Source organism: Cyrtonyx montezumae, unplaced genomic scaffold (genome assembly GCF_038088225.1).
Source record: "Cyrtonyx montezumae isolate F1298 unplaced genomic scaffold, pur_monq_1.0 scaffold_0, whole genome shotgun sequence".
NCBI classification, from domain to species: Eukaryota; Metazoa; Chordata; class Aves; order Galliformes; family Odontophoridae; genus Cyrtonyx; species Cyrtonyx montezumae.
Window position 1 is genome coordinate 2,331,746 of NW_027071824.1, and position 25,684 is coordinate 2,357,429.

At 42.5% G+C, this 25,684-nt stretch overlaps 2 protein-coding genes across 2 annotated transcripts; one reads left to right on the forward strand and one right to left on the reverse strand.

The window, feature by feature from the left end:
* Nucleotides 1-2,302: 2,302 nt before the first annotated feature.
* Nucleotides 2,303-5,782, reverse strand: MGME1 (mitochondrial genome maintenance exonuclease 1). Its single transcript, XM_065755324.1, has 4 exons — nt 5,043-5,782; nt 3,648-3,870; nt 3,076-3,208; nt 2,303-2,569 (listed from the first exon to the last, which is right to left on the reverse strand). The coding sequence occupies exons 1-4, from the start codon at nt 5,578-5,580 to the stop codon at nt 2,435-2,437; spliced, it is 1,029 nt and encodes a 342-aa protein (XP_065611396.1). The 5' UTR covers nt 5,581-5,782; the 3' UTR covers nt 2,303-2,434.
* A 2,446-nt stretch (nt 5,783-8,228) lies between these two features.
* Nucleotides 8,229-25,232, forward strand: SNX5 (sorting nexin 5). Its single transcript, XM_065755445.1, has 13 exons — nt 8,229-8,303; nt 16,572-16,676; nt 17,178-17,288; nt 17,846-17,967; nt 18,255-18,378; nt 19,004-19,099; nt 19,925-20,030; nt 20,121-20,196; nt 20,885-20,924; nt 21,019-21,105; nt 22,592-22,751; nt 23,466-23,551; nt 24,420-25,232. The coding sequence occupies exons 1-13, from the start codon at nt 8,271-8,273 to the stop codon at nt 24,465-24,467; spliced, it is 1,194 nt and encodes a 397-aa protein (XP_065611517.1). The 5' UTR covers nt 8,229-8,270; the 3' UTR covers nt 24,468-25,232.
* The last annotated feature ends 452 nt before the right edge of the window (nt 25,233-25,684 follow it).

Below are 25,684 nucleotides of genomic sequence, written 5' to 3' on the forward strand. Positions count from 1 at the left end.
GGAGGACACAATGCTTTTGACTTCCTTCCATTACCTCTGCCAAAGAACTAGACACGTCAAGGTGCGCCATCTACGCAATTCTAGTCAAAGAAAGCATTCACAGCAAAAGAATAAAGTAGCTTGTAACAGTACAGAAATGAAACTGCTCTGGATGGAGAGCAAAGTTCCAACAAACTCGACACTGTAGCTGCAATAACTGCCCTGAACTGTCTGACAGGTTTTTCTGCAGAGGACAGATACTCCCTGTAGCAGGTGCCTTGGGCACGTCAATTTAAGTCTGACAAGCTATTTTAAACTGGTGACAAAGTGGGTATGAGTTTGCATGGTACTGGCAATAGCTTGTTATGGGACAAAATGCAACAGCTTGTACCTCTCTGGAATAGTTTGAGAGCTCATATAGGGATGCCTGAGGCAGCCAGGCTTTCAGACGTGCTAGACACGAGTAATATCCCTTGATACTGTCTTTGAAGAATGTCTACCTTCTCCTGGCTCTCTGATGTTACAAATTAATCCAAGACTTAAAAATAGGTTTACAAACTGGCACCGATATTATAGTTGGCAGCCTTCCTCAGATAGGTTTTTGTTCATTTGTTTGTTACACAGAGGAAGCCAACAGGTGCCTATGCTGCCCAGACTTGACTAGTCCTCACTCAGTAGGAAGCAGGATGAGGATGAAAACTTACACAGCTCAGAGACATCTAATGGCTGTATGATGCACTGATGAAAAAGGCAACCCCATCCCAATGTTGCTCAACTTTATTTATCCAATCTTAATCAACTTGGGGAGTTTTGAACATTTTATCACTGCCTACTTCAGCCCGAAGCATCATCTCTCTTGCTTATGCCCATCTCCTTAGGATCCACAGAGCTGTCTAATTGACCACCTTCAATGACACTGACCTACCCACTTGCTAAAGTTCTGTGATGTGGAGATGTACTTGCCAAACAGGTAGAACTGAGTATTCACACAGCTTCGTTACAATTAGTCATCTCTGAACCTAGTTTCTCAGTCTCCATGTTAGTCTTAGAAATCTAATTAAGCTCAGAGTAATCACACCATCACCACACCATCATTTGAATAAGCACGTACTGGTACAACTAGCAAAGTTCTATTGAGTAAGTTTTCACAGTTCAGTACTCTAGAAAAGTTGAGTATCAAACACTACAGAGGCTTACATTTCTTCTGCAGCAAGCTTGCCTATTACTTCTACTTTTTTAGGCTGATTTTCTTGAAGCCTACAAGACAGTCGTATTTCTACATGTAATCTGCAGTGATATTATGAAAACTCACACATACCAACTAGAGAAAATAAAGTGAATGAGGAAAAACGTTTTCCAGACATGCAACATGCAACATGTTATTTCCTGACATTGTGACTTATTCTGCATGTCTGTAAACATGATTTTATGAAACAAGCTTCAAATTAACTCCTCTGTTTTACAGCTTTTATTTCCCACATTATTTTAAACAACCAATCAAAAGCAATCTCAAAAAACAACTGCTCTTCAGAATGCTCAGCTTCAAAGTCACGGAAGTCCATGACTTTTGTAAAGAAAATCACTTGCACTGGCAAATGCTATAACCTGACCCTAGAAGTAGTTCCACGTCAGTAGGCTCCTTGTCTGCTCAGACCCACAGCAAAGCCAAGAGGGTCCAAAACAGTTGCAGACTTGGCCTATACAGAGTCAATTATAAGCCCACAACCAAAGGCACACAGCCCATTTACATTTTCACATTCCTTTTACTGGGGCTACACAGCCCATTTTGGAACCTGCAGAAGGAGCTACTGGAAGTAGTAAAACTTCCTATCTTTTAAAACACTTGCTAGAAATTTCTGTGTGTCAGTTAGAATTCTGCTCCTCTGTTCCTAAGCCACTTCTGTTAAACAATCAACTTTTCTGTTGTATTCTAAATAAGTACTTATGTGAGCTTTGGTTGTAGTTCATAGTGCAAGTTTTCCAGTTGTTGCTGTAAGAAAAAAACACAAATAGTAACAGGTCTGTTAATAGATATCTCTGCAACGGGCAAGAACTAACTTGAGTGAAACCCAGTCAACAATGTTCATTTACTATTCATTTTCAGTCTCAGTTTTGAATCGGCTTTTTCTCAAAAACAAAAGGAGGATGATTGAACTGTTTTTACTTGATTCAGTTGACTGATTGTAGAAACTTTCTTATCAACTTCAAACTGTACAGACTGGGAGGGAGAAATACAGGGATGGTGTAGGTCTGCTTTGTCCTGCCAGGTCCAATGAAGCCTTCTACAAATCAGGCAAATATGCATTTCCCATTCTGATTTTTCTTTTCTTTTTAATGGGAAAAAATAATAGAAGTTAGCCGAAGTTACAATGAAAAGAATTACTAAAAAAAGATTGAAACCAAAGATTTGTGCTTTGGCTCTGCTCAGATCACTTGCCTCTTGCATAACTTAGAGTTACTTTCTGTCCATGTATTCTTCGAGACGCAAAAGCCACTTATTCCAGTACTGTGAGCACAGATCTGGATCCATGAAATGTGGATGTGCAGGGCAGCCGTCCTTATAGGCAACCACAATGAGTCCACAACTAACCTACAGTTAAAAGCAAGAGGCTGTTAGAGATTGAACATTAATATGCAACTTCAATCAGCAGTTTTAGAAACAGAACATCACTGCAAAATACCAGCTTAAACCTTAGTATCACAGAACAAGTCCTACCAACAGTTCCATGCTAAAGGCAGTAAGGGGAGAAATAGGTAAGGGGAGACAGGACGAGAGGGAATGGCCACAAGTTGCGCCAGGGAAGATTTAGATTAGACCTCAGGAAGCATTTCTTTTCTGAAAGAGTGGTCAGGCACTGGAATGGCCTGCCTAGGGAGGTGGTTGAGGCACCATCCCTAGCGCTGTTCAAGAAGCGTTTAGATGAGGTGCTTAAGGACTTAATTTAGTAGTTGGGTAGAGATAGTGATAGGAGGATGGTTGGACTAGATGATCTTATAGGTCCTTTCCAACCTTATGAACTTATGAACTTATGAACTTATGAAATGAAAGTAACATGGGCACTACTGCTTGTCTTGGCTGGCAGCAGACTTACTGACCTGGAAGTCATAATTGGCATCATGATTTATAGCTCCAATATATGCTGCAACCTGCAGCGGGTTGTCAAAAGTATTCTGCAGAAACGGCTTTGGTTTCTCTGATGTCTTCCAATCAATCACACACAACTGTCCACTGCATAAGACAACGAGAGAGGACATTTCAGCTTAAATTCAGTCACAGCAGGAAACAAGGCATAGCACAGCGAAAAAAGGCACATCACTCTTAGCCTGCTTCCACCCAGTCATGCTGCTCATCATTTCCAATCTAAGGAAGTCTTCCCGTTGTTGGCAGTTCAGATCTTGAAAAAAGATTACCTAATACCCACTGCAATTCTTGGTAACTGCACTGTTCACACCCTGCTCAAAAGCAAATCCTCCACAAGGAACAATAACACTTCTGTCAGTACGTTCACCTCTGACTCTCTCCATTTCACCCTTCCTGAAGGTCCTTCCACCTTCCCCTCCATAGCTCACCAATACACCTGCTCCACCACAGGGCACAGCCTCCCATATGACATAACACCACACAGCAGCTGGACATTCTTTGGCTTCTTAGAGAACCAGTACCTCACCGATAGTTAGCCACGCAGTCTACCAGGCCCTGATACTGAAGAGTTTCATGCTGAACTGCGCTTTCCAGAGCTTTAACTTCACTGATATCTTTTAGGACATGTTGCACACTTGATAAGTAGCCAGAAACAGCAGAGTCTTCTCCTTGCTCCTTAGATGCCATCTCTTCAGGCAGAAATATAGATTCCAAAGCTGCATGAAAAAGTTCTCCTTGGAGGAAAAGATCTAGGAAAGATGCAACATTTTAGACACTACACGTAATACGTGATGAACATGCACACTGGATATTGCACAGTGTAACTCTTAAACCAGCCACCCTTTTGTACTGAAAGCTTAAGGATGTAGGACAGGGAATGCAATAAGACAGCAAAATAACCATCAACAATTGCCCATATTAATGCTTACTTCACTTTGGATTGGTCTCACTAATTCAGCAGAAAGAAAATAATAACTTTACTGTTCTTTCAATGACATCATTTTACTGTGTATTCCCAATGAGAATTTCTGGAAATTTTAAAATATTATTCTAGGTTTCTTTCTACATTTGCTTTGTGTCATAAAGGCTAATTTGAATTGAACAAATCTGAAGTGGATGGGCATAGTTCTGAAGAGTAAGAGCTTACCTCAGAAACGTTTCAGAGGATAATTTTAAATGGCTTTATCAGGTTTGTTGTGTCTGTTTCTCCTTTGTAAGCTTATTCACTCAGGTGCTTAGTAACTTAAGAGCATAAAGAAGGATATTCAGATATTCAGTTTTCCAAAGAAAAACTGCTCAAGTAAGGAGCACTAGGGTATTTACCAGTTTTTCTGCAAGAGGCATTATCCTCCACGTCTCCTGCCTTCAGCCCTACAGCTTGGGGGAGGTCATTGTTGTATGTGACCTTATGAAGTGAAAACCTCTAAAACTGCAGGACTTCATAGAAGAGGCTGCATATACTATATATGTACTAAACAGTCCCCGATGAACTTCAGCACATTCAGCAAGATGTGCAGCCTTTTGAACAAGCAAGATGATCTAATTTCAAAATGCTTATTTTCACCCAGCTACAAAACACCTTTGTACCTGTAAGAAGGCTTAATAAATCCAGGTGGAAAATGTTTGTAAAGAGAAAGTAGCAGACAGAGAAACAGCAGAGAGGCAGACAGGATAGAGCAAAGGAGTCAACAGGCTAATTCTATTTTCCCACCTACTTCTGCATCATGGTCCTCAAACAAAGATTAGAGCTTACATTGACATGTGCCCTCACAACACACTCTGACCTCTGAAGTTGAAACAACTTAATGGACTTTCAAAACACTCGACTTCCAGAATGAGAAACTGCAGCTATGCTAGTGTATCCCAGACAACTGCCTAGACTGCTGCTTCTGCTTTGTCACCACACTGCGATAAGACTTACTTTTAGTATACTCTGCAAAACCATCTTTCCCAAGTTCCAGTATCATTTTTTGCTTCCATCTTTCTAGATAGAAGGCCTGCTGCGGAGGGATAGTCTGTTGAAGAACACGAGTAACACTAGGTATTTTGTTTTTTTGTAAAGCAATTTTCACGGGGTGGTTTGAATCGCTGTTCACAAGTGGAATTCTCTTTTCGGGATTTATTAGAGGAACCCAATTCTTAGGAGTTTTTGTTTCAGCTTTATTTGAAGGTGTATGTTTAAGTGGTTGTCCATATAATGAATTGTCTTCTTCAAATATTGTCTCTGGTGTTTGAGAGCTGGCTTTGTAAGATGTAACAGAGCATACCAAACTTTTGTATTTTTCTTGGTCGACTTGTTCATAACTGTTCACTTTTTTCTTCTTGCTATAAAGACAAGCAGAGGTAGCCAGACACACATATGGGAACTGCTTTTGGTACAAACGTGGCTGAAAAAGCACTTCCAGTTTCTCAGATTTCCTAAACAGTAGCTGTAGGAATTTCATTCTGATGAGAAGCATTTGTGAGCAGCTATAGCTTTCTTCCTTCTGTTAGATCTGGTCTGTAGGCTATCATAATTTCCCCCTGTAGAAAAATACATTTATTATTTCTGAAGTCATAGAACACGACCATCAACCTATTTTTGCCCTTTGCCAAATAAAAATCTACTACGGTGCCTTCACGCACTTAATGCTACCACAAATCCTTTAGATTACTAATACAATAACACGTTTAGCAATGAAGCAGGAAACAGTCCTGAAAAGAACCACAGCACAGCTGGCTGGCAAAACTGGAATCAGCAAACATAAAGACGTTACCAAAGGAGCAGCAGAGGATGCTTGTACAGCAACAGTTATCATGAAACTCAACAGACTGGTTGGTAACAAACAACCCCCAAAAGGGGTAGAAGAAAATAACACAAATGTGCCCATGAACATCACTAAAACAAACACTTGAATTGTGTCATTTAAATCAATGCTACATAATTGCAGAATTGAGGATCTATTGTCCCACTCAGTTACGTGCTTACCACTACAAATATCTCCTCCAACTATCCTCTGAAACAAAAAATACAAGCAACCAAAAATCAGCATCTTGCTTCAAAAATATACCTCTTTTCTTTCACCACACTTCTTGCAAAGCCCTTCAAACACCAAACCGTAGGTGCCACAGAAAGAAAAATGTGACAGGAATGTTTTGCATGGACAGAACCTGAACTCGTGTGGAATCACAGGGACAGCAAAGTGGGTGCAGGAATCTGTCACACAGAACAGCCTGTAAAAAAAAAAATAGGGCTATACCAGCTGCAGCTGTTCAGATCAAAGAATCTTGTAACGAAAGGGTGAGACCTTGGATTCTGTTCCCATAAATATTGTTCTTCATCTATGAAGGACAAGACATTCCAGCTGTAGAAACGTAATCAGGACTAAGTAGACACACTGTAGTTTTTCTTCACTGGCTTTACATTTTCACACTCATTTTGTATGGTTTGGGCAAGTAATAACTGATCTAACACGACAACTAGAATTGCAGTACAAACCCAAATCAAGACAACTTACTCCAGTGGAACAGTATCTAAGCTTGTAGTTTTGCAAACTATTGTTTGATGACCATTACTATGGTCACCCAAGTGTATTAATCAGAACAGAATAAACACTGGGTCAAGCACTGTGTATTTGTTATGCTAGCCAGGGCACAAGAGAAATAGTTTACAATGGCTTTGTGTTAACTGCAAGATGATACCTGATACAGCACAAAGCTTGCTTGTAGTAATGTGCCCCCTCAATCTTTTTAAAGAGTAAACTTAGGCTAATTATTGCTTTAGATAATAGGGCTTTTAGAATGTGCAATATTACAAGCACTACAATTAATTTACTATAATACTCATGCACCATTTCAGTAACATCCTTCAAATTTTAACTTCACAGCCTATTTTGTTCATGTTCCAACACGTCTGGAAAAGTTTGTGCACACGATATACCGAAACACAACAAAGGAAAAAGTTTGTCTGGTTCTATCCTATTCCATAAAGATAAAAGAGGTTCTACGACCATTAAGAAAGTACCATTGTACTTAGCAGACTGAAGAACCACAGGTGTTGCTTGTTTAATCACAGTGACATTTCTGTGCAAAGAGCCTACATTAACAAGAAAGCAATAGGGCTGGGGTGGCCTGGATTTACTGTCACACATACAGACCAGAATTTGAAGCTCTCCATTCTCTCAGTTTGGGTTTGAAGACTGCTAGAGCTGCTTCAGTTACTGCACAATGAGCCACACTGGAGAACCAGGCCCAAACAAAACAACGTGGAAAAAAAAAGCAAAAAGGAGGACTTCTCTTATCTTCCCCAAGCTCATTGATTCTGCAACTCCAGCATCATCACCTGCACTAAAACAACTGAAGTTTCCCCAGGATGTGAACAAGTGGCCTACAGGAGAGAAACACAGACCGCTTGAGGGGTCACATCCACAAAAAAACACAACACAGCTTATTTTTTTTCCCCCCTACAGTCACCAACCCAGCAAGTAACAGCATTAGCTCACTAAGGTACTAAAAAAGGCACTGCGGAGCAGGGGAAATACTCGGTTGCTGACTGCGACCCTGCAGCCTGTAAGCCCCGGCAGGACGGCACTCTCCCGCAGCAAACCTAATGAGAGAGCCTTCTCTCCGTACTACCGACGCCCGCACAGCTTCACCCGGATCCACCGCACTGCGGAGCCCGCTATGCGCCCGCTATGGCGGCCCAGCCGCCCCCATCCCGTCCTCATTCCCTCAGAGCGAAACGCCAAACACCGCTACCTGCGCGCCACGCTTCCCGCCGCCGCCTGTGCGCATGCGCGACAGCGGCCGCCCTCAGCGCGCACGCGCCCTGCAGCCTGTCGGGATTTGTAGTTCTTCATCGCCGCCAGCCCGGCTGTCCCTTCCTCGCCGAGCGGGGAGAATCGCGACTCCATATCCCCCGATAAAAAGATCTTCTATTTTCCTCTTGCTTGTGTTTTTGTCTTCGAAAAGCTCCCTAAAGTGTGAAGAGAAAAATAAGATAAATTAAAAAAAGCCCTGCGGCGCCATCTTGGATGAAGGCAGGCGGCACGCTGCCCTCACCCAAGATGGCCGCCGCGCCGAGGGGCCGGGCGCAGCGGCCCCGCCCCGCGCTATATGAGGGGCGGTGGCGGCCGTGAGGCGGCAGGAGAGCGGTTGGCGGTGCTGGGACATGGCTCTGCTGCGGGACGGCGCGCACAGCAAGGTGAGCGGGCAGCGCCGGCTGGTGCTGGGAGCTGGGCGGCCCTGCGCTGGGCCTGCTCCGCTGGGCTGCGAGCACTGCGAGCTGCGGTCCCGGCCGGGGGCCTGCGTTGAGGGGCTGTCAGCTGTCACTGGGCTGTGCCTCCCTTCTGCTCCGGCTGTCGCGTCGGGCGCCGGTTGTGCGTTGTGTGTGCTGCCGCCTCGGGACGTCGAAGCTCTGGCTGCTGAGGTCTCGGCGCTGAGCGTGTGCGGGATGGCTCGCTGCGGTCGGGCGCTACTTCGGAGGAAGTGCGGCTTAAAGGGTGAGACGGGAACTTCGTGGGGTGTTTCATGGGAGGCAGTGCTTGGAGGTGTCTGTTTTATGAAGTAGTCTGCCTGGTTTAGTCTGTGTGGCTTAGTAACTGCCTCCAGCACCTTGAGTGGAAGGTGAGGCAGGCTTCCAGCAGGGGTCAGCTGCCTGGCTGGCCTCCGCAGTGTTATATCCGAATATAGTTTGCATTATGCCTAAACTGAATTTACTAGGAGATGAATTGTGCTTCAAGGTGTTTGTACTGCTTAAGAGTTATCTTCTCAAACCTTCTGAGAGGTGCCTTGGAGGGCTTGAAAGGCTAGAAATGCCCCTCTAAGAAAGGGGAGATTTAGTTTAGATATCAAGAGGAATATGTTTACTCAGAGATGATGATACCCTGGCACTGCTGCCCAGAAAAACTGTGGTGCCCCATCCCTGGAGGTGTTCAAGGCCAGGTTGGATGGGGCCCTGGTCAGCCTGAGCCGGTGAGGGCTGCCCTGCCCACGGCTGGGGGTTGAAAATGGTTTGGATTTAAGGTCCCTTCCAGATGTGTGAAATGCATCTACCTTGAATATTTTTGTTAAATAACCTCTCTCTGTCCATTTGCTTACCTGGAACATGAATCTTTTAAAACAAACTTGATTTATTGAACTGATGAAAGCTGAAGTGTCTTGCCTTCTAGTTCTTCATTTTGAATTGCAAACAGGCTGCTACTTCTACTTCTTCCTGCTCTGCATTGACCAATAAGCATTAAATAAAATATCTGTCACTTAAGAGTAGCAAGTGAAAGCCTTTGTAGGCTGCAGAGCCTGCAGGTGAAAAGGTGAAACATCAGCTGTCTTGTAGCAATGAGTAACTGTGTATTAATCTGCCTTTCTAACATAATGGACAGGAGCACTGAAGGGAGGGGAAAATGTTCCCACTAAGGGTTCAAGTAGCTTTAAACTCAAGCAGTAAATGACCAAAGATTAACTAGATTTTCAGGTAGTAAGGCTGTCTTGGGATTCCAGCAGCTGCAGTGAAGATAGAAACACAGCTGTCTTTGTCCCTGTTTAGGTATGTGGGCAGTAGATAAAGCTTCTGTCTACGAAGGAAACATCATTATGTGTTAACCTTGAATAGGAATTGGTGGTGAGTATAAACTAAAAGCTGACCCTGAGTAGTCAAAGCAGAAGAGCCTCAAGATATGGAGGAAGAGGAAGGGAGGGTTGGTAGGATAAGGGAGATTGGAGGTGCAGTGGGAAAGACAGTATAACAGAGATGAAGAAGCACTTCAGAAAGTGTAGCAAACAGTGGGACTACCAAGCAAAGCTTGAGCTGAGTATACTGGATTTCTTCAAATGCTTGATTATTTAACTGCAGACTTAAGTGTTCAAAATACTGTTCTAGGTCAAAATAGTAAGAGTTACGGTTGTTCTTTACAACAGTCAGCAGAAGATGAAATGTTATATTGTTATTCTGTAGCCAGAGACCTGCTGTTAGTGCTCTTGAACAGCAGTTCTCTGTTCTGGCCAACTTCTGCTAGATGCTCTGGAAAGGAAGAGTTGCCTACTAGATCTTTTCTTCTGCAAGAAAACACTTCATAAGAAGATGAACTGCTAGCAAGGTGAAAGCTACTAAGTAGGAATAGTGTGCTATCTAGCATATAAACCTCTGTAAAGCTGGCATAGTGGTTTTGGCTCATGATAAAATCTCAGATCCAAGGAGATGAAGATTGTACATGTTGCAGAGTCCTTTTCTTCAGTTCTGGCCTCACTACAGGAGGTCAGCAAAACATTCTTGTAAATTCTGAGCATGGCTTAGGGGCTTGCTTCTGTTGCACAATTTCCATCTTAGCTGGGCATACTTTGTGTTGCAGATGACTTTGCCATAGGCTGTGCTCTGCCGGTGAATTGCTGTGGCAGGGTAAACTTTGTGTTGACAAAGCTGGTGCTCAACTCCTGGAGAGGAGGGAGTTGCTATGAGCTGCTAGCTGGAGCAAGGTAAGCTAGGGACTTTGGGCTTGCAGTGTTGAAACCCTGAATGCTGGCAGTATTGTTTACACAATGCCTTTCCTCTGTGGAGTGCTTGATTTCTGCAGGGCGAAGCTGGGACTCCTCTGACAGGAGGGCAAAGTGATCAGGGCAGTTTATTGCACAGCCACTGACAACAGGTGCTCTACCAATACAGCTTGCTTTCTTAGAAAGCACTACAATCAATGAGGAGAAGCATTTCACTGGGTCCAAACTAAGGCACCTTGCTTACAACAAAGATTAAGGAAATAGTAAAATTGTTGCCCCACTGGTGTTGTACAGTCTGAAAATCACAAGTTTAGGAGAGTTTTCTGTAGTGTTAGTAGTTATGTGAAATCTGCATACGAGAAGCCTGCTTCAGTTATCCTGGTTATGTGCAACTTGGACAACTTCAAGGCTATTTCAAATGCCAGAGAAACAATAGTGGTTCTGTCACGAAGGCTGTAAAATCAAAGCTTCTCATCTACCGTTGGCTCCTTGCTGCATGCATGCAGTGTACTTTCAGACATTTTTAATATCTTAAGGGAATACTAAGGTACTTGTGCAGAATATGACTGAAATGCAGTTCTAGGAAGCAACACTTTTAATGTGTGCTGGCTGGTTGCTCTGAAAGGCTGCTGGTTAACTCCTGGGTGTTGAAACAAGGCTGAAACTGAACTGAAAACGTTGGAACTCTGGAACTGAAAGCCCTACAGAAACTGACAGAAAATGTCATGATCTTCTAGTGGCCTCTAGAGAGCACTTAAACTGGTTTAATTAGACTACTCTGTAAGAAACAATGGATGCTAGGTAGCGGCAGATGTAATTATTTCTGACGTTGTATTTGTGGCTGTGGGTTGAGTGACAACAAGGAGGCGATCAAGAAGGGAGCTGGCTGTGGCTGGCAATTGGTAGAAGGTTCTGTGAAGTGTAAGCTCTCATTTGAAGAGTTACTTGCTCCTTCTGGAAGTCAGGTTATGCTGGAAACCCATGGATTAATTTGACATTGAGAATGAATACGAGTTCTTATTTCACTAACGATCAAATGTTGTATGCAGTTGCTTGTGCTGGCAGATTCTTTTGTTAGAATGGAGAAGTGACATAGTCATGCAAAACTGATGCTAAATTCCAAAGAATGTGACTCTAAAAGCTGTAGCTTGGGACCCTTGCCAGAACCAGGCAGCTTCTGTGGCTGAGGTTGTTTCCTTCCACTGGAAGTTTGCAAGAGTGAAGACATGTTCGTGCTGAGTGAGGCCTGATCAGAAACTTGTTTGTTAAGTTGAAGCCTGAGTAGATGATGATCAGCACTGGATTGTACTTAGGTGGTCCAACTTTTTTTTCTTTAAGCAATAGAAAAACTGCTGTGAAATTCTGCCTGGATTGGTAAGTAACGTTCACCTTGCTGTCTTTTCTCTCCAGTGTTGAGATTGGATGATTTATCACTGTGTCCTTATTAGGACCATAATATCTGTGTGTCCTGAAGCAATCAATGTGATGATTATCTGTTTTTCTGGAGAGCTCTGTGTGATGTCCTCCTCTACTTGCCCAGTCAGGTTAAGTAATAGCTGTGGTGGATGGTATCTTTACTGAACAGGGACCAGCTTTTCTTGAATCCTCATGAAATCCTAAGGGTCCCAATATAAGTTGGTGAAGAGATGTGAGACTGAAGGCATTGGTACTGTAAAAGTTGCTCTAGTTGTTGTGAACTATAAACTTCTGAAATCTTTCTGAGAAAGGGAAACGAGAGGTGAAAGTAGCTGTGTTCTCCTGGTTGGAGTGTTTAGGTTTCCAACACAACTCAGCTGCTTCCCTGCTGTGCTGCTTTAGGAGCCACCCTCCTTGGCGCCTCCCTGCATGCTCTCACCAGCTGCTGAGCTCTGGTCGTACCCCTGGCACTGAGAATGTGAGGGAGGGCAGACTGCATTCTGGTTACTGGAGTGGGGAACCTTGGTTCTGCCCATTGTAGGAAGGAAGCAATGATGTCTTAGCTGAGAAATGCTTCCTGATGGAGAGCTGTCAGGCATGGCAGGCTGAGGAGCTCAGCTGGGGTGGTTTCCCAGTAAGACCTTGGGCTGGGTACCTGATATGGTAAAGGAACAAGTCTTGGGGCCCGGAGATGAAAGAAGGTTCTGCACAGCCTGCCTGTGACTGTAAGCAGTTTTTTTTTCTCAGTGCTGCTTGTGGAGGAGTGATGGTGAACACATCCTGAAAGATGAATCCCTAGTGCAGCCAGGGCAGGTGATGGTGTTGAGATCAAGGGTTTGCATGGAGCATCTGCTCTGGGTGCTCACTGTGTTTGTGCCTTGTAGAGCTGTTAAGTTTAGGGGGGCAGAGGGGGGTGGTAAGAGCTCCTTGATTCTGGTTCGATGGAGAAGTGCTACAGGGAAACAGTGCTCTGCACAAAGCTGGGCAGTGTGAATGCTTCCTTTGTAGTGTGAGCCTTTCTGCCATGATTGTGTAATTTGAAAGGTCTCTGGCCTGAAGTTAGGAGCCACATGGATGTTCACAGGGCTAGAATAATACTGGTGGCTTTCTGATTTTCAGTTTCATATTACTACTGAAAGATCTAATGCTAGGACTTTGGGTAGAGCTGATAATCCTGTGCTGTTCTCCAACAATGTAATGCTTGATGTTTCAGCCTGCAGTGATCTTCATGCATAGTCTAGGTCATCATGTGTTTATAGCAGATGTTTAGAGTAGGAGAGGTGCAAGACTTTCAGCAAGTAGCTCCTGATTCTTGTTCTGTTGTTTTTTTTGGACCCACTTGTTATGAGCGATGTGTTCGTCTGTACTGCTTTGCAGTGCACTCCTGATGACTCCCAGTTGCTCTTTGTAATTGAGGCCCTGCTGGGGCACTGCTTAAGGAGTGTTCCTGGGGAACGCTAAGTTGTAGGTTCCACGTTCTTGCCAAATTGTTCTGATCTGAAAAAACAGTACCATCTTGTGTCTGTATATCCATCCATACCTCCTGTGCGAGCAGCTGCTAGGCATGGAGAGCTGAGAAGTGTCTAATAACAGGTTACTTCCTCTGTGACAGTAAGAAAGCTCCCAGATTCAGGACTGGCTGGTTTGTGTAACCTTTCCTGTAGTTCAGCTGAGAGGAGGCAGTTTCCTTTGGCTTATCATACTTTTCACAGACTCAGCAGTTTGTATTGTTAGTTCTGCTGATCCTGTTTGGACAGTGGAGATAAGTAAGCAGGATGCAAAACGCAGTAAGAGGGGCTGCATCTCACTTTGGCTGCTGGTGTTATCTGCCATCACAGCAGCTGGGAGATGCTGAAAATTTCCTTCCATTCAGGTGGCAAAAAACTACAAGCTCTGCTCCCTGTGAAACTGTTCTCTGGATGGTGGCCTTCTACCTAGCCTTCCTCTAGTGCTTGAGTGGTGTGGTGGGGCTGCTGCTGGTGACCTCTGAGCCACACCACTGTGCTGCTTCATCCCCCCATTCCTGGAGGGGAGTGGGGGGTGCATACCTGCACAGCAATGTGAAGAACAGCCTCACTCAGTGGCTTGGGTCCCCGTGGTGCTAGGTGTCACATATATTTGGAGCTAAGCAGTGTCTGGACTGCTAGGGCTGCCCTTCCAGGGTATGTTCTGTAAACACAGTGTTTGGGGTATCCCACTCCTAGGTGTGGGGGCCTGAGCTTATATGCCAACAGTTAAATATTAGTGGTAGCTGGAGTCTAGCCAGCAGCAGCCTGGCTAAGGGCAGATGCATGCCAACATGGCAGCTGTGTCCTCTGTGGGCTAGCAGGGAGACTTGCTGTCTGCCAGGTCTGGATTGCTGCTCACAGATGGCAAGACAAGGGGGAGGGAGGTTTCCAAAGCTCTTGGAAGTGAAGCTTTCACCTTAAAAAGGACAACCTCTCATCAGTTCTTCTGCAGCTTTACAGAAGCTTAAGGCAGCATTCAGACAATGTGTTATGATGGCCTTGCTCAGATGCTGTCTGGTGCTATTCAGTGTTGGATTTGTGGTTAGCAGGTGGTATGTGCAGGCTTTTAGCTTCTGTTAGCCAGTATGCTGCAAGGCGGTGAAATGGCATTGCCTCAGCCCAGCTCTTGAACTTTTTTCCTGGGAATGCATTCAAAATCATCTTTAGAAGAGTAGCTTCGGAATTTGGCCCAGTTCTGACAGTTGTTCTTCAGCAAACTTCCTGTGTTGTGGCCTTCATCAGCAGTTTCTCCCTTATGCAGGAAATAAGAATGATTTGTTGGACTGCAACACTGAGGAAAGAGCCTCTTACAAGACAAGATTTGTAATGCAAGAACCACCATAATGTAGGCTGGGGCTTTTGCAGGCTTCTAGAACAGAGGTCTGAAATTGGCAGTAACTTGTGTTCTTCATAGCAATAGCTTGTATTTCTTGCTATCTAGATAGTTGCATCTTTGCATCTACTTGATGTAGGAACTGGATGCATATATTGATAATTGCCAGTTGCCTATGCTGAGATATGCCTAGAGTCTTTTGCTTCCTGCTGAGGTCATGTAGCTGTCTGAAGCTGTTTGCCCTGAATATTTGAGTACAAGCAGTGGAGTACAAGAAGTTGAAGGAATCTCAATTCGTAAACCAGAGGGAGGAAACAACTATAGCTTGTGTTTAAAAGCAGTAAGGTTCAGCGTAACCTGGCCACATCCATGGCATCCCAGAGCATGGTGGTGATTGTCACAGCCTCATCTGCTGTAAGTCCAAAAGCATTATCTTCATAAGGAATATCTGCAGGGCTGTGACTTATGGAACTCAGGCTCCTTTAACATTACATCCTTGACTGAGAAGGCTAATCCCCTGTTGTAGAAAAAGTAAGTGCCATTGAAATGATATTCTGGACTTAAGCTGTTGGGAAGAAGTGGTGTCTCCTGCTAAGGAAGGCACTGAATCTGTTTAAAGCCCCTGTCTGAATCACTGGGAGGGCAAATCTGGTCTTTGTTGAACCTGATATTATGCTCTGTGATCTCCTGTAAAGAGTTTATTTGAAGCCCATCCATATAGCGTGCTCAGAAACCTCTTCATAGCTGCTCCAAGTAGAAGGAAATAGTGCTAAAATGTTGCCAGGCAGAGGCTCTGTCTAGGGAGGATAAGACTTGAATTCAGAGACTTGTAGTTACAAGTATAAATAGCTTTCATAAAGCAAAGTTCAGGTGTCTCTGAGACTAGTTCTCATTCTTGCTCACTGGGGCTTTCTTTAGCTGCCAGAATGCACATATGCTGCTTATTAACTTGATGGAAGGTATTTGAAAATAAGATTATACAGATGTAGTGTTAGTGCCCTGGTATTCTTAGGTCTTGGTCCTGTTTCTGGCAGAGTTGTTTCTTAGACATGTGGGAGTCTAAGGTTTTATGTATCTACTCAATTTTTCCCTAGGGGCAAAGAAATCTTCACAGCAGTTAGAGCAGTTAGTGGAAATACCACTGTGGAATTTAATGTCATGTGTGGTGGTCTTGGGAGATCAGAGTAGCAGCACTAACCAAGCTGAGCCTGTGGAAGAAGCACACAGTTTTTGCTTTTGGGTTGCCCTTTGTGGTAGATAAGCCATTTAATTCTTGTGCCAGACTGGTGCAGCTGTCTGATGTAAGGATAAGTAAGCAGATAACGAGGCTAGGCTCTATAGAGCTGTTATTCCATGTATTGTGGAGGTACAGAATAATGAGGAGAATTATTAGTGTTACTCTCTTCAACATGATTTATCAGACTTTGACTTGATGTACTTAAGTAAATAAGCTGGAGGGAAGATATTTCTTTCTAGGAATATTTCACTAATGCCCTTAGTGTGTTACCTAACAATTGGGTCTGTGGACTCTTAAGTAACAGCCTTCTTAGCTTATGCACTTGGAAGGGGGGGTTGTGTTGAGCTTGTTGGATACCCCCTTGTGTACTGCTCCTCGGGGCAGCAGTCTGCTGCAATATGCTTCTTGTTGACAATGCCAATGACCAATTTAGCTTCACTAAACCTACTTGATGCTTGACCAGAGCTTGTTTTGTGAATTGTGTTGCAGCTGAGGTCTGTATCTGTAGACCTGAATGTAGATCCTTCTCTCCAAATCGATATACCTGATGCACTGAGTGAAAAGGACCGAGTAAAGTTCACTGTACATACTAAGGTAAGATAATGGGGCTAGAAGGTGGTTTTTGTGAATATGATGCAAGTAATCTGTGTATTTGTAATATGCATACCTGCAAAGATGGATTTGGCAATGAGGGAAATCTAATTAAATAGAGCTTTTCCACTTAAAGGTGGCCCGAGGGTATAAAGACAAACCCTTATACTTTTTAAGACTTGAATACTCCCTTAAGAGACAAGGTAACTGATACACTATGTTGGCTTTACTTTAAAGAAAAAAATAGCTTGGAAGGCTGGGGTGGGGGTGGGAGAAAGCAGCTACTGTGAGATGCCACAAAATAAACTGTATTAATGCTGTTCTACAGCACTGCCTTTTCTTCAAATAATGTCCTTAGTAAGGCCCTCATTTGAGTGCCAGCTCAGCTGAAAGGGAGTAGGCGAGGCTCTTACTAGGCAAAATAGCTTCCTTTGAAAATAGGCAGAACTGTTTCTAAAAGCACTCATTTACAAAACAGTGGGGCTTCCTTATCTTCTCTTCCAGACTACACTGCCAGCTTTTCAAAGTTCTGAGTTTTCAGTTACTAGGCAGCATGAAGATTTCGTGTGGCTGCATGACACACTCAGTGAAACTGAGGAGTATGCAGGACTCATTGTAAGTAGTTCCTGAAAAATGTGGTTCTTAAAGTGCCATGGTAATTTAATGTGGAGAGTAGTAAAGACATGAGGTCTGCTTTACCATTGCTGCTAGTGTTTCATGACTTGGGTACTCCTTATGCTTCTTCTGCTTTGGTTACTCACTTGAGTGGTACAGCTCTAGTGTTAACCTTTCCTATGGATTGGCGGGGAGCAGCAAAAGAGCCGCAGGCCATGGTCCCTGACTCCACAGTGGGACTTAAATCTGCCTGAAGGTGACACAGTAGACTGTTCTATTAAGTAGTCTGTCTTGTCTTAGGATTATTCAACTGCCACAGCAGGCAGCTGGCTATGGTGTGCATAGTAGAGATTTTCTCTTGGTTGGCTTCAAAGGGCAGGAATAGCACTGAGCTAGGAGGGACAATGAAAGACTTAGACATCTAAGCTTCCTGGTTGCAGGGCCTCGCTGGCTTGACAGCACCATGCACAATGAATGCCTTCTCTAGATTGCTAGAAATAACTTTGTAAAGCTTAGGATTGTTACTATCTATCACTAACCAATTATTCATTTGCTAGATACCTCCAGCACCTTCAAAGCCTGACTTTGATGGTCCCAGAGAGAAGATGCAGAAACTGGGGGAAGGAGAAGTATCTATGACTAAAGAGGAGTTTGCCAAAATGAAGCAAGAGCTAGAAGCGTAAGTAGAATGAGTCTGATGCTAAAGACTGAATGTGAAGCAGCTTTCTGGGAGAGCAATATCTTTAGTAGTAACTGATGTTGAAGGTGCTGCTTCCTGATATTCTGTAAAATTTTTGAATTAGGGAGTTGATAAAGCTCTCAAACTGGAAAACTTACTAGTTAGAGACTGAATATAGCTTCTCAATTGCTGTCTATTTCAGAAGCACACTGAATACTTTTATTGGAAAACCTGAAGCAGTTCTTTGTACAATGAAGTTGCAGATGGATCTGTCTTTTTTCTTTCAGTGAATACCTTGCTGTCTTCAAGAAGACTGTATCATCACATGAAATCTTCCTTCAGCGAATTTCTTCTCACCCTGTGCTCAGCAAAGACCACAATTTTTGTGTGTTCTTGGAGTATGACCAGGATGTAAGGCACTTTCCACTTTCCATGTGAGGCAGGGTTTTACAAGTGCTATCGCTCTTCTGTGTGGTTAGACCGGAATGTTACATAAATCTACACTGTGTCAGCAAGATGTTGCCAGTAGTAGTTCTGCGAAATGATTAAAAGATGAAGGTCTGTCTTTAGGTCACTTTGTTGCAAATCTCATAGCATTTCTTAACTGTATTCAGGTTACTTAGGAAGCCAACTTGATGTGTGCTTGGATCTTGAGAACAAATATTGTGTAAGCATGTTTATACTGTCTCTTTCATGGTCCTTAAAATGAAGAATATTGCATGTGCTGAAGTTAGTACTGCATCAATTTTGTACCTCATAAGTTGTGGATGCTGATTGATGTTAGCTAGGGAGAAACTGAGCTGTTCTTGGGAATGAGTAAAATCTATGTAAAACAGTTGAACTTCTAGTGAAGCTATTTGTTACCTGTACCATCTTTTATAGAACTTACAGTGGTGTTAAGGAGAGCTTGCAAATCAGGCTGCTCTATCAAACATCAGACATAAGTGATGTTATTATTCTGTAAACGTTAAAATAGTCATCTTCTCCCTGCATCTGCCCTGGATTACTTTGAAGCTGTCTTGGTTTCTCTTTCTAGTTGAGTGTCCGGAGGAAAAACACAAAAGAGATGCTTGGTTTTCTTCTAAAAAGTGTGGTGAAGAGTGCAGATGAAATCCTTTTGTCTGGAGTCAAGGTAAGGTAGTTTGTTTACCTCCTGTTTGCCTGATTCTTGATTGCCTCTTACTTCTTAAGGTGCATTAATTATTTGCTTTGGACTTAATGTATGCAAGGTTTAGAGTTACTACTGCTAACCTTACTGCTAGCCCAAGGTGTGCTGAGTAGCCTATGTTAATTTTGACTATTTAAAAAAAAAATGCTCTGAGGATATGAACTGCTAATATCTTGAGTGTATTTCAAGAACCTTATGTGCACGAATTGCTCTAACACATGATGCTGTTGGGGAAGAGGGAATCTCACCTTCAGCAAGCATGCTTTTGTCTACTTCAGAGGTCTAAATAAATGTAAGTTATCGTTTCTGCACCTTTAAAATCAAGGGCTTCTGTAAGTGGTTCAGCTTCAGCTTTTCTACCTTGTTGCCACGGTAGCTCTTTCTAATAGACTTGCTATTTTAAACGCATTGTCATGAAGCTGGTATTACAGTAAATATGTTTTGTATGGATTTGAAATAAGCTTGTAAACTTTAATATTTGGCTACTCTACTGTTAAAGGCGTGGGAAGTGAAATTCCAACAGCTGTTAGCCTTGAGGGCTCTCTGGTTACTTCAGACAGCCTGCAGTGCTGAATGGTTGTGTCAATAGTCAATGTGTTTAAGAAAAAAAAGCCTTATCAAATACTTAAAAATTCTCAGGGTCTTTTCTTGAACTCTACTTTTCAAAAGAGATTGACAGACATGACACTCAGGTGACTAATGGTGTCTGTTTAGACCCCTCCCTAAATAGAAACTGCCTGTGCAAACTTTTTGTGGTAAAGTAACTTAACAGGTTATACTCTTTTTCAGGAAGTAGATGACTTTTTTGAGCAAGAGAAGACTTTTCTTGTAAACTACCACAACAGAATCAAGGATGCATGTGCAAAAGCGGATAAGATGACAAGATCTCGTAAAAGTGAATCTTTTCAAAGACCTTTCTAAAGACCTGTAGTCTCACTGGATTTAGTGATTTCTGCAGCCTGAAAACCTTCTCTTGTTCTTGCAGATATTGCAGATGATTATATTTATACTTCAGCTTGCTTGAACAGTCTGGCATTAGAAGAACCTACAGTTATCAAAAAGTAAGCAATGCTAATTGCTCATAACATTCTGAGTCTGGGTATTCTAAGTTTTCAGAAAATCCAGAGGAGTGAGTCATATCTATTTTCAGTTTCTTGAATTGTGCACAAATGGCATTGAAACTTTTTCCTCTGATTACCAGATGCATCAGAAGAAAGGTATCAGTTGCACTGGTTATTAACCTAACTGATCTCTTGCCTCTTGTGCAGTAGAGCTGAATTGTATTGCTCAAAGCTTCTTAAGTGTAGAAGCCTTGACTTTTATTCATGTTACAAACTCACAGAGTATAGGAGGAGTTACACACCTGTATCCTAAGGAATTAAATAAATTTACAGCTTCAACTAGAACCTCTGAAGTTACAAAATAGTAGGTCTCTTTTACCCTGTGGAAGCCTGGTCATTCTAAGATAAATTCATCTTGATAACAATTTACTGAGCCTTGCTAGCACAGTTTACAGATTAAAAAAAACAACCTAGTCTGTCACTCTTGAGGAGTAGCAGAGGGAAATTTTCTACAAAGCTGTTAATGCTACTTGTTTGTCACTTGAAATAGTGTCCAGTTGCTCAACTTTACTGATCTGTTAAGAAGAAATCAACACCTCTTGCATTAAACCTTTTGTCCATGTTTCTACCTAGACCATTTTTTGAATCCCTTATCTATATCTAATGCTTATGCATTTTCCTCCCTGAGGTACTTGCTGAAAGTTGCTGAGCTCTTTGAGAAACTCAGGGTAAGAGAAGCTTTGGGAGAAATAAAAATAACAAAATCTGTAAGCTTGGATGGTGTTGTCCTGTTACATGCAGATTCTATAATCTCTTCTGCAGAAGGTGGAGAGTAGAGTTTCATCTGATGAAGACTTAAAACTCTCTGAACTGTTGAGATACTACATGCTCAATATAGATGCTGCTAAGGTGAGAACTGTTTTCTTTTTGAAGCTTATTTTTATGGGAATTGTGAATCAATTTTCTTTGTGCTTTGAGAAGTCAGGAAGGTTGACCCTTGTCTCTCTTAAGAAATCTGGCACTTCTGAATGACAGCAGAAAATAGAAACTATATGCAACTGCTGTCCAGTTATGGAACTAGACTGGTTAAGTTCTCTGACCAGTTTCTTTGTCAGGTAGAGGTAAAGAACTCAGAATTACAGAATGGTAGGAGTTGGAGGGGATATCTAGAGACTGATTCCAACTCACCTGCTACTACATGTTCCCTGTAGTACGTTGCACAGGTAGGTGTCCAGACAAGTCTTTGAACATCTTTAGAGAAGAAGAATCCTCAACCTCTCTAGGCAGCCAGTTTCAATGTTTTGTCACTCTGACAGTAAAGAAGCTCTATGGGAGTTGCTCCAGGCCCTTTATCGTCTTTGTCACCCTCCATTGGATTCCTTCTAGGAGATCCCTGACTTTTTTGAACTGGGGAACCCAGAATTGGGCAGAGCACTCTAGATGTGGCTTCACTAGGGTGTGTATGGGGGGGAAGAGAACATCCTTCCATATGCTGGACATTTTTTTAATGTACCTCATGACACCATTGGCCTTCTTTGTCCACAATTCAGTGGATTCCTATGAGTTAGAGCCAGTTGAGTTTGTTTCCAGTATTCTGATGCCTCCAGCATTTATGACCCATTAAAAATGCTGATGACCAATTAAAAATCCTTAAATAAATCCCAAGTACTGAAGCTCTTTCACATGGATATGTGGTAAACATGACAGCTACTGGAGTCTGGACTTCCAGCTGTCTTGGTAGGTTGGTGCAACTGCAAAGCACTTGCTGGCAAAATTTTCTATCACATATTTTACTTGCAGGGGCATGAAGATGCTGAGAAGTGGAGTGTAGTTAAATTGACAGGCATCTTCTTCCAGTATAGTATCTCTGATCTCTACCCCAGTACCCTGGGGTATTCACTACAAACCCCATCTGTGTGATGGGGACTCCTTAGGTGTCAAGGCTATACTGCTGCTAGGTTAGGAGAGAATTGGCACTGAGACATGTACTGCTTTCTATGTCAAAGTTAGTATAGAGTTTTAGGCAAACTACATAGACTACAGTGAATGAAATGACAGTTTATACCATGCTGGACTGAGGAAATTCAGGTGGTCTTATTACTACTTTGTGGGGAGCCCGCTTTACAGAAGGGTAAAGCTATTTTAAAGGGGGGAAATGATGGCTAAAATAGCCCTCAAACTTCTTTTATTTGAGGCATAAGTCACTTCTTGAGCACGTGAAGTGTTGGTGGAACGCTTCTATTGCTTTGCTAAGAGTAAACAATATCAGAACAGCTTGTTAGAAGAAAGCATAATCTAGTGCTGGAAGAAAAACACCTTCTGCTGAAGTAGTTGTAACTTCAAGTTGGACTGTAGTCCTCTGAAATTTCCACACGTTATTCTTGTCTGCTTTCAGGATCTTCTGTACAGACGTGCAAGGGCTCTTGTTGGTTATGAAAATTCAAACAAAGCTCTAGACAAAGCCAGGCTAAAGAGCAAAGATGTGAACTTGGCTGAGGCACATCAACAGGATTGTTACCAGAAGTTTGAAAAGATTTCAGAATCTGCGAAACAAGGTGAAAAAGACTTTGCTGTACTTATCCTGAAGGGAGGTTTTAGTGCAGTCTTGGTTTCAATGTGAACTTGAACAGCTGTAGTCTTCTAACACTCTCCTGTAGCAAGTATTCTGAAGTTCCTATGGACTGTGTAAATGCATGTAAAAATTAATGTGACTATATCTTCTGAGGAGTGATTGCCTGAAGCTGAGCAATGTCAGTCATAGATCAACCGTAAGTATAAGCCCTCATTTGCTTTTTAGACTGAACTCTTGTTCTCAGCTTCCACATCAAACAGCTCTGCAAACAGGCTTTTGCTCTGTCCTGGTGCTGAGTGCCCGATACCAAATTTCAAATACTGCTTCCTCGTTGTATTCTTTTAGTCAGTGTTTAAAAAGAAAAATACCTTCATTTTGCACCCAACTTCCTTCCTATTCCTAGTTTCCAAGTGCTCCAGCCTCTCCCAGAGCTGGTGTGGCTCACTTCTATTTGATTCCTGCTATTTTTTATAGTATAAAACCCTTCTGTTTTAGAGCAGAAAAAGTCTACTAAGATAGCACTGTTATGTGATTCAGTGCATTTTCTGGCTGGAAACAGCAAGCCTTGGCTCTTAAATCTTTTTGTGGTCAAACGCTGTACTGGAGTTGTACAACATGAAACCCAAGGGGTGTTCATAAAACTTCAGTCACTATTTTGAACATCTGTCTTATCTGTGCTTATTCTTTCTTCCTACAGAATTGATAAGCTTCAAACAGAAGAGAATAACAGCCTTCCGCAAAAACCTAATTGAAATGGCAGAACTGGAAATAAAACATGCAAAGGTGTGTTCTTTAGATTTAAGCAGAAGTAGCTTGAGAGAAGTGACTGATGTGCAACTTGTGAGGTTTCATACAGAACAGTCAGGTTCTCTAATGGAGATCTAGAGAAGGAGGGGGAAAGGAATTTAAGTCTGTAAGTATTTGTATATACAGCAGACTTAGGCTGTATGGACAAATGTTTTCAGCCTGTCACTCCTAGGACACTGGCCTGCTGCCTGTAAGAATTCTCAGTTTAGCATGTAGCACTCTATCTTCTCATTTAATGTCCTGTGATGCTGCTCCATGCATGGGATTTAACACCTCCTGAATATGCCTGATACTGGGCAGCTGTGGATGTGTTACTGAGAGCTGTGGGCATGTTCTGCAGTTTGTGATCTAGCTGACTTTTCTCATTTGGCCTTGTGAAGGGAGACACTGTGCTGAGGAACCTCAAAGTAGGATGGGGAGGCTAAGTTGCATGCTGTCATCTTAATGTAGGAATGCATACACTAATTGTAGGATCTGCTAATATAGAGAACAAAGTGGGAAGCCTGAAGAATAGGTAACTAACTTCTTTTGGGAAGTCTTTTAAAGAGTCTAATCTTCCATTCCGTGATTGCCTTAGACTTCATTATGGGCAGCTACTTCAGTGCTGTTCTTAAATTTGATATAAGAAAGGCTCAGACAAAGTCACAGTTGCAGGTTTACAGAGAGGAGCAGTCTGCTGGCTGATTTTTGACACATTGGTTGAGTACTTGTTTCTGGAGTACACTTTAATTGCTGCCATAAGCTACAAAATCTGGGGACAGACCTGAGATCTTGAAAGCTCCTTCATTGTTGAAAGCAGGAAAGTCAGTCCAACTCACCTGAAACTAATTCTCTTCCTTTCCAGAATAACGTCTCTCTCCTGCAAAGCTGTATTGACTTGTTCAAGAACTAAGGAGCCTTATTCTGAAAATGTGAAGGAATTAAAAAATCAATTGCACTCAATGGCTGGGGTAACTTATTGGCTCAATTCCATTAGCTTAACATAAATATTGTCCCTGAAATTATTTGACTAATACTTAAATATGTTGGTAGTGATATATTGACTTTCTTGGAATAAATGAGAGCGGAATTGTGTATGAGTCGAGTGGATGTAGCTAACATCCTGTTGACTGATAACTCAAAATGAGTCAAATATAAAGATTCGCTGTCGACTGGTTCTTCCTCTAGCAGAAAATGTTTTTGGAGAAGAATTCCTCTTTTGCAGGATCGCAAAGCAATCTGTTGTCGTAGACCTGATATATTTGAAACTTGCAAGTGGGACTGAGAATGAATTGTGTAGAAATTTTATAAAGCAAATATCTTAACATTCCAATTCCCAGATGGATTTCTACTACAGTATATTTTGAATTTGTATAACTACATTCAGTATTTGTACACTTGGGTGATAACAGCAAATAAAGATATCTGATGAAACAATCTGTTGGTCTATGGCAAGACATTGTGTGGGATATAAATGACATACTGAGGCCAATTCGGGTACAGAATTATCACATTACTTATCACCTGGAGCTTTTTATTCTGTTCAATGGAGATGCATATTTGACAACAAAGTAGGATTGCTCTTGAAATGGATGTTGATGTGAAATATGGGGATCTGAGATCATGCTGCTGCTTGAGAAGCATTCTTGAACTGTTGGTTGCTATGTGCTATATGCCAAGGAAACAAAACCTTTCTTAAACCATTGTTAGCTCTGGATGGCTTGGACTCCTTCAAACCACTTTACAGCACTTCATTTATGTCTTATTGATCTTGACATTTCCTGCTAGCACCAGGAGGCTGCTCGAAACTTCAAGGCTGCTGCAAGCATGGCCCTTGTCAGACTAATGTGGAAGCTGAATATCTTTAAACTTCGTGTGGCCAACTTGGGTGTTCACTACCACATCTAGGCAACTTGGCTTACAAACTCTAATGTGGGATGACAGTGTGGCTATTGTTTGTCAGGTGTGGATATGGGTCAGCTAGCTGTGCCCTTCTAGAAACAGCTTTCTGTTGAGTAAAAGAAATTTGAGCGTATTTCTGTCATTTGAACTTCTAATTGTGCTGAAAGCTGGCTAGCTCTGATCAGACTGTCAGAAGAGATGTCAACCAGACAAGCTTGTTCAGTTGCT

Bases quoted from the DNA above. Each gene is read 5' to 3' on its own strand.
- MGME1 (XM_065755324.1), bottom strand. From the start codon at position 5,580: ATGCTTCTCATCAGAATGAAATTCCTACAGCTACTGTTTAGGAAATCT. The intron at 3,871-5,042 runs GTAAGTCTTATC...CATCTTTCCTAG, and splicing joins TTTTGCAGAGTATACTAAAA to ATCTTTTCCTCCAAGGAGAA. The intron at 3,209-3,647 runs GTGAGGTACTGG...TGTCTTATGCAG, and splicing joins GACTGCGTGGCTAACTATCG to TGGACAGTTGTGTGTGATTG.
- SNX5 (XM_065755445.1), top strand. From the start codon at position 8,271: ATGGCTCTGCTGCGGGACGGCGCGCACAGCAAG. The intron at 21,106-22,591 runs GTGAGAACTGTT...GTCTGCTTTCAG, and splicing joins TCAATATAGATGCTGCTAAG to GATCTTCTGTACAGACGTGC. The intron at 23,552-24,419 runs GTGTGTTCTTTA...CTTCCTTTCCAG, and splicing joins TGGAAATAAAACATGCAAAG to AATAACGTCTCTCTCCTGCA.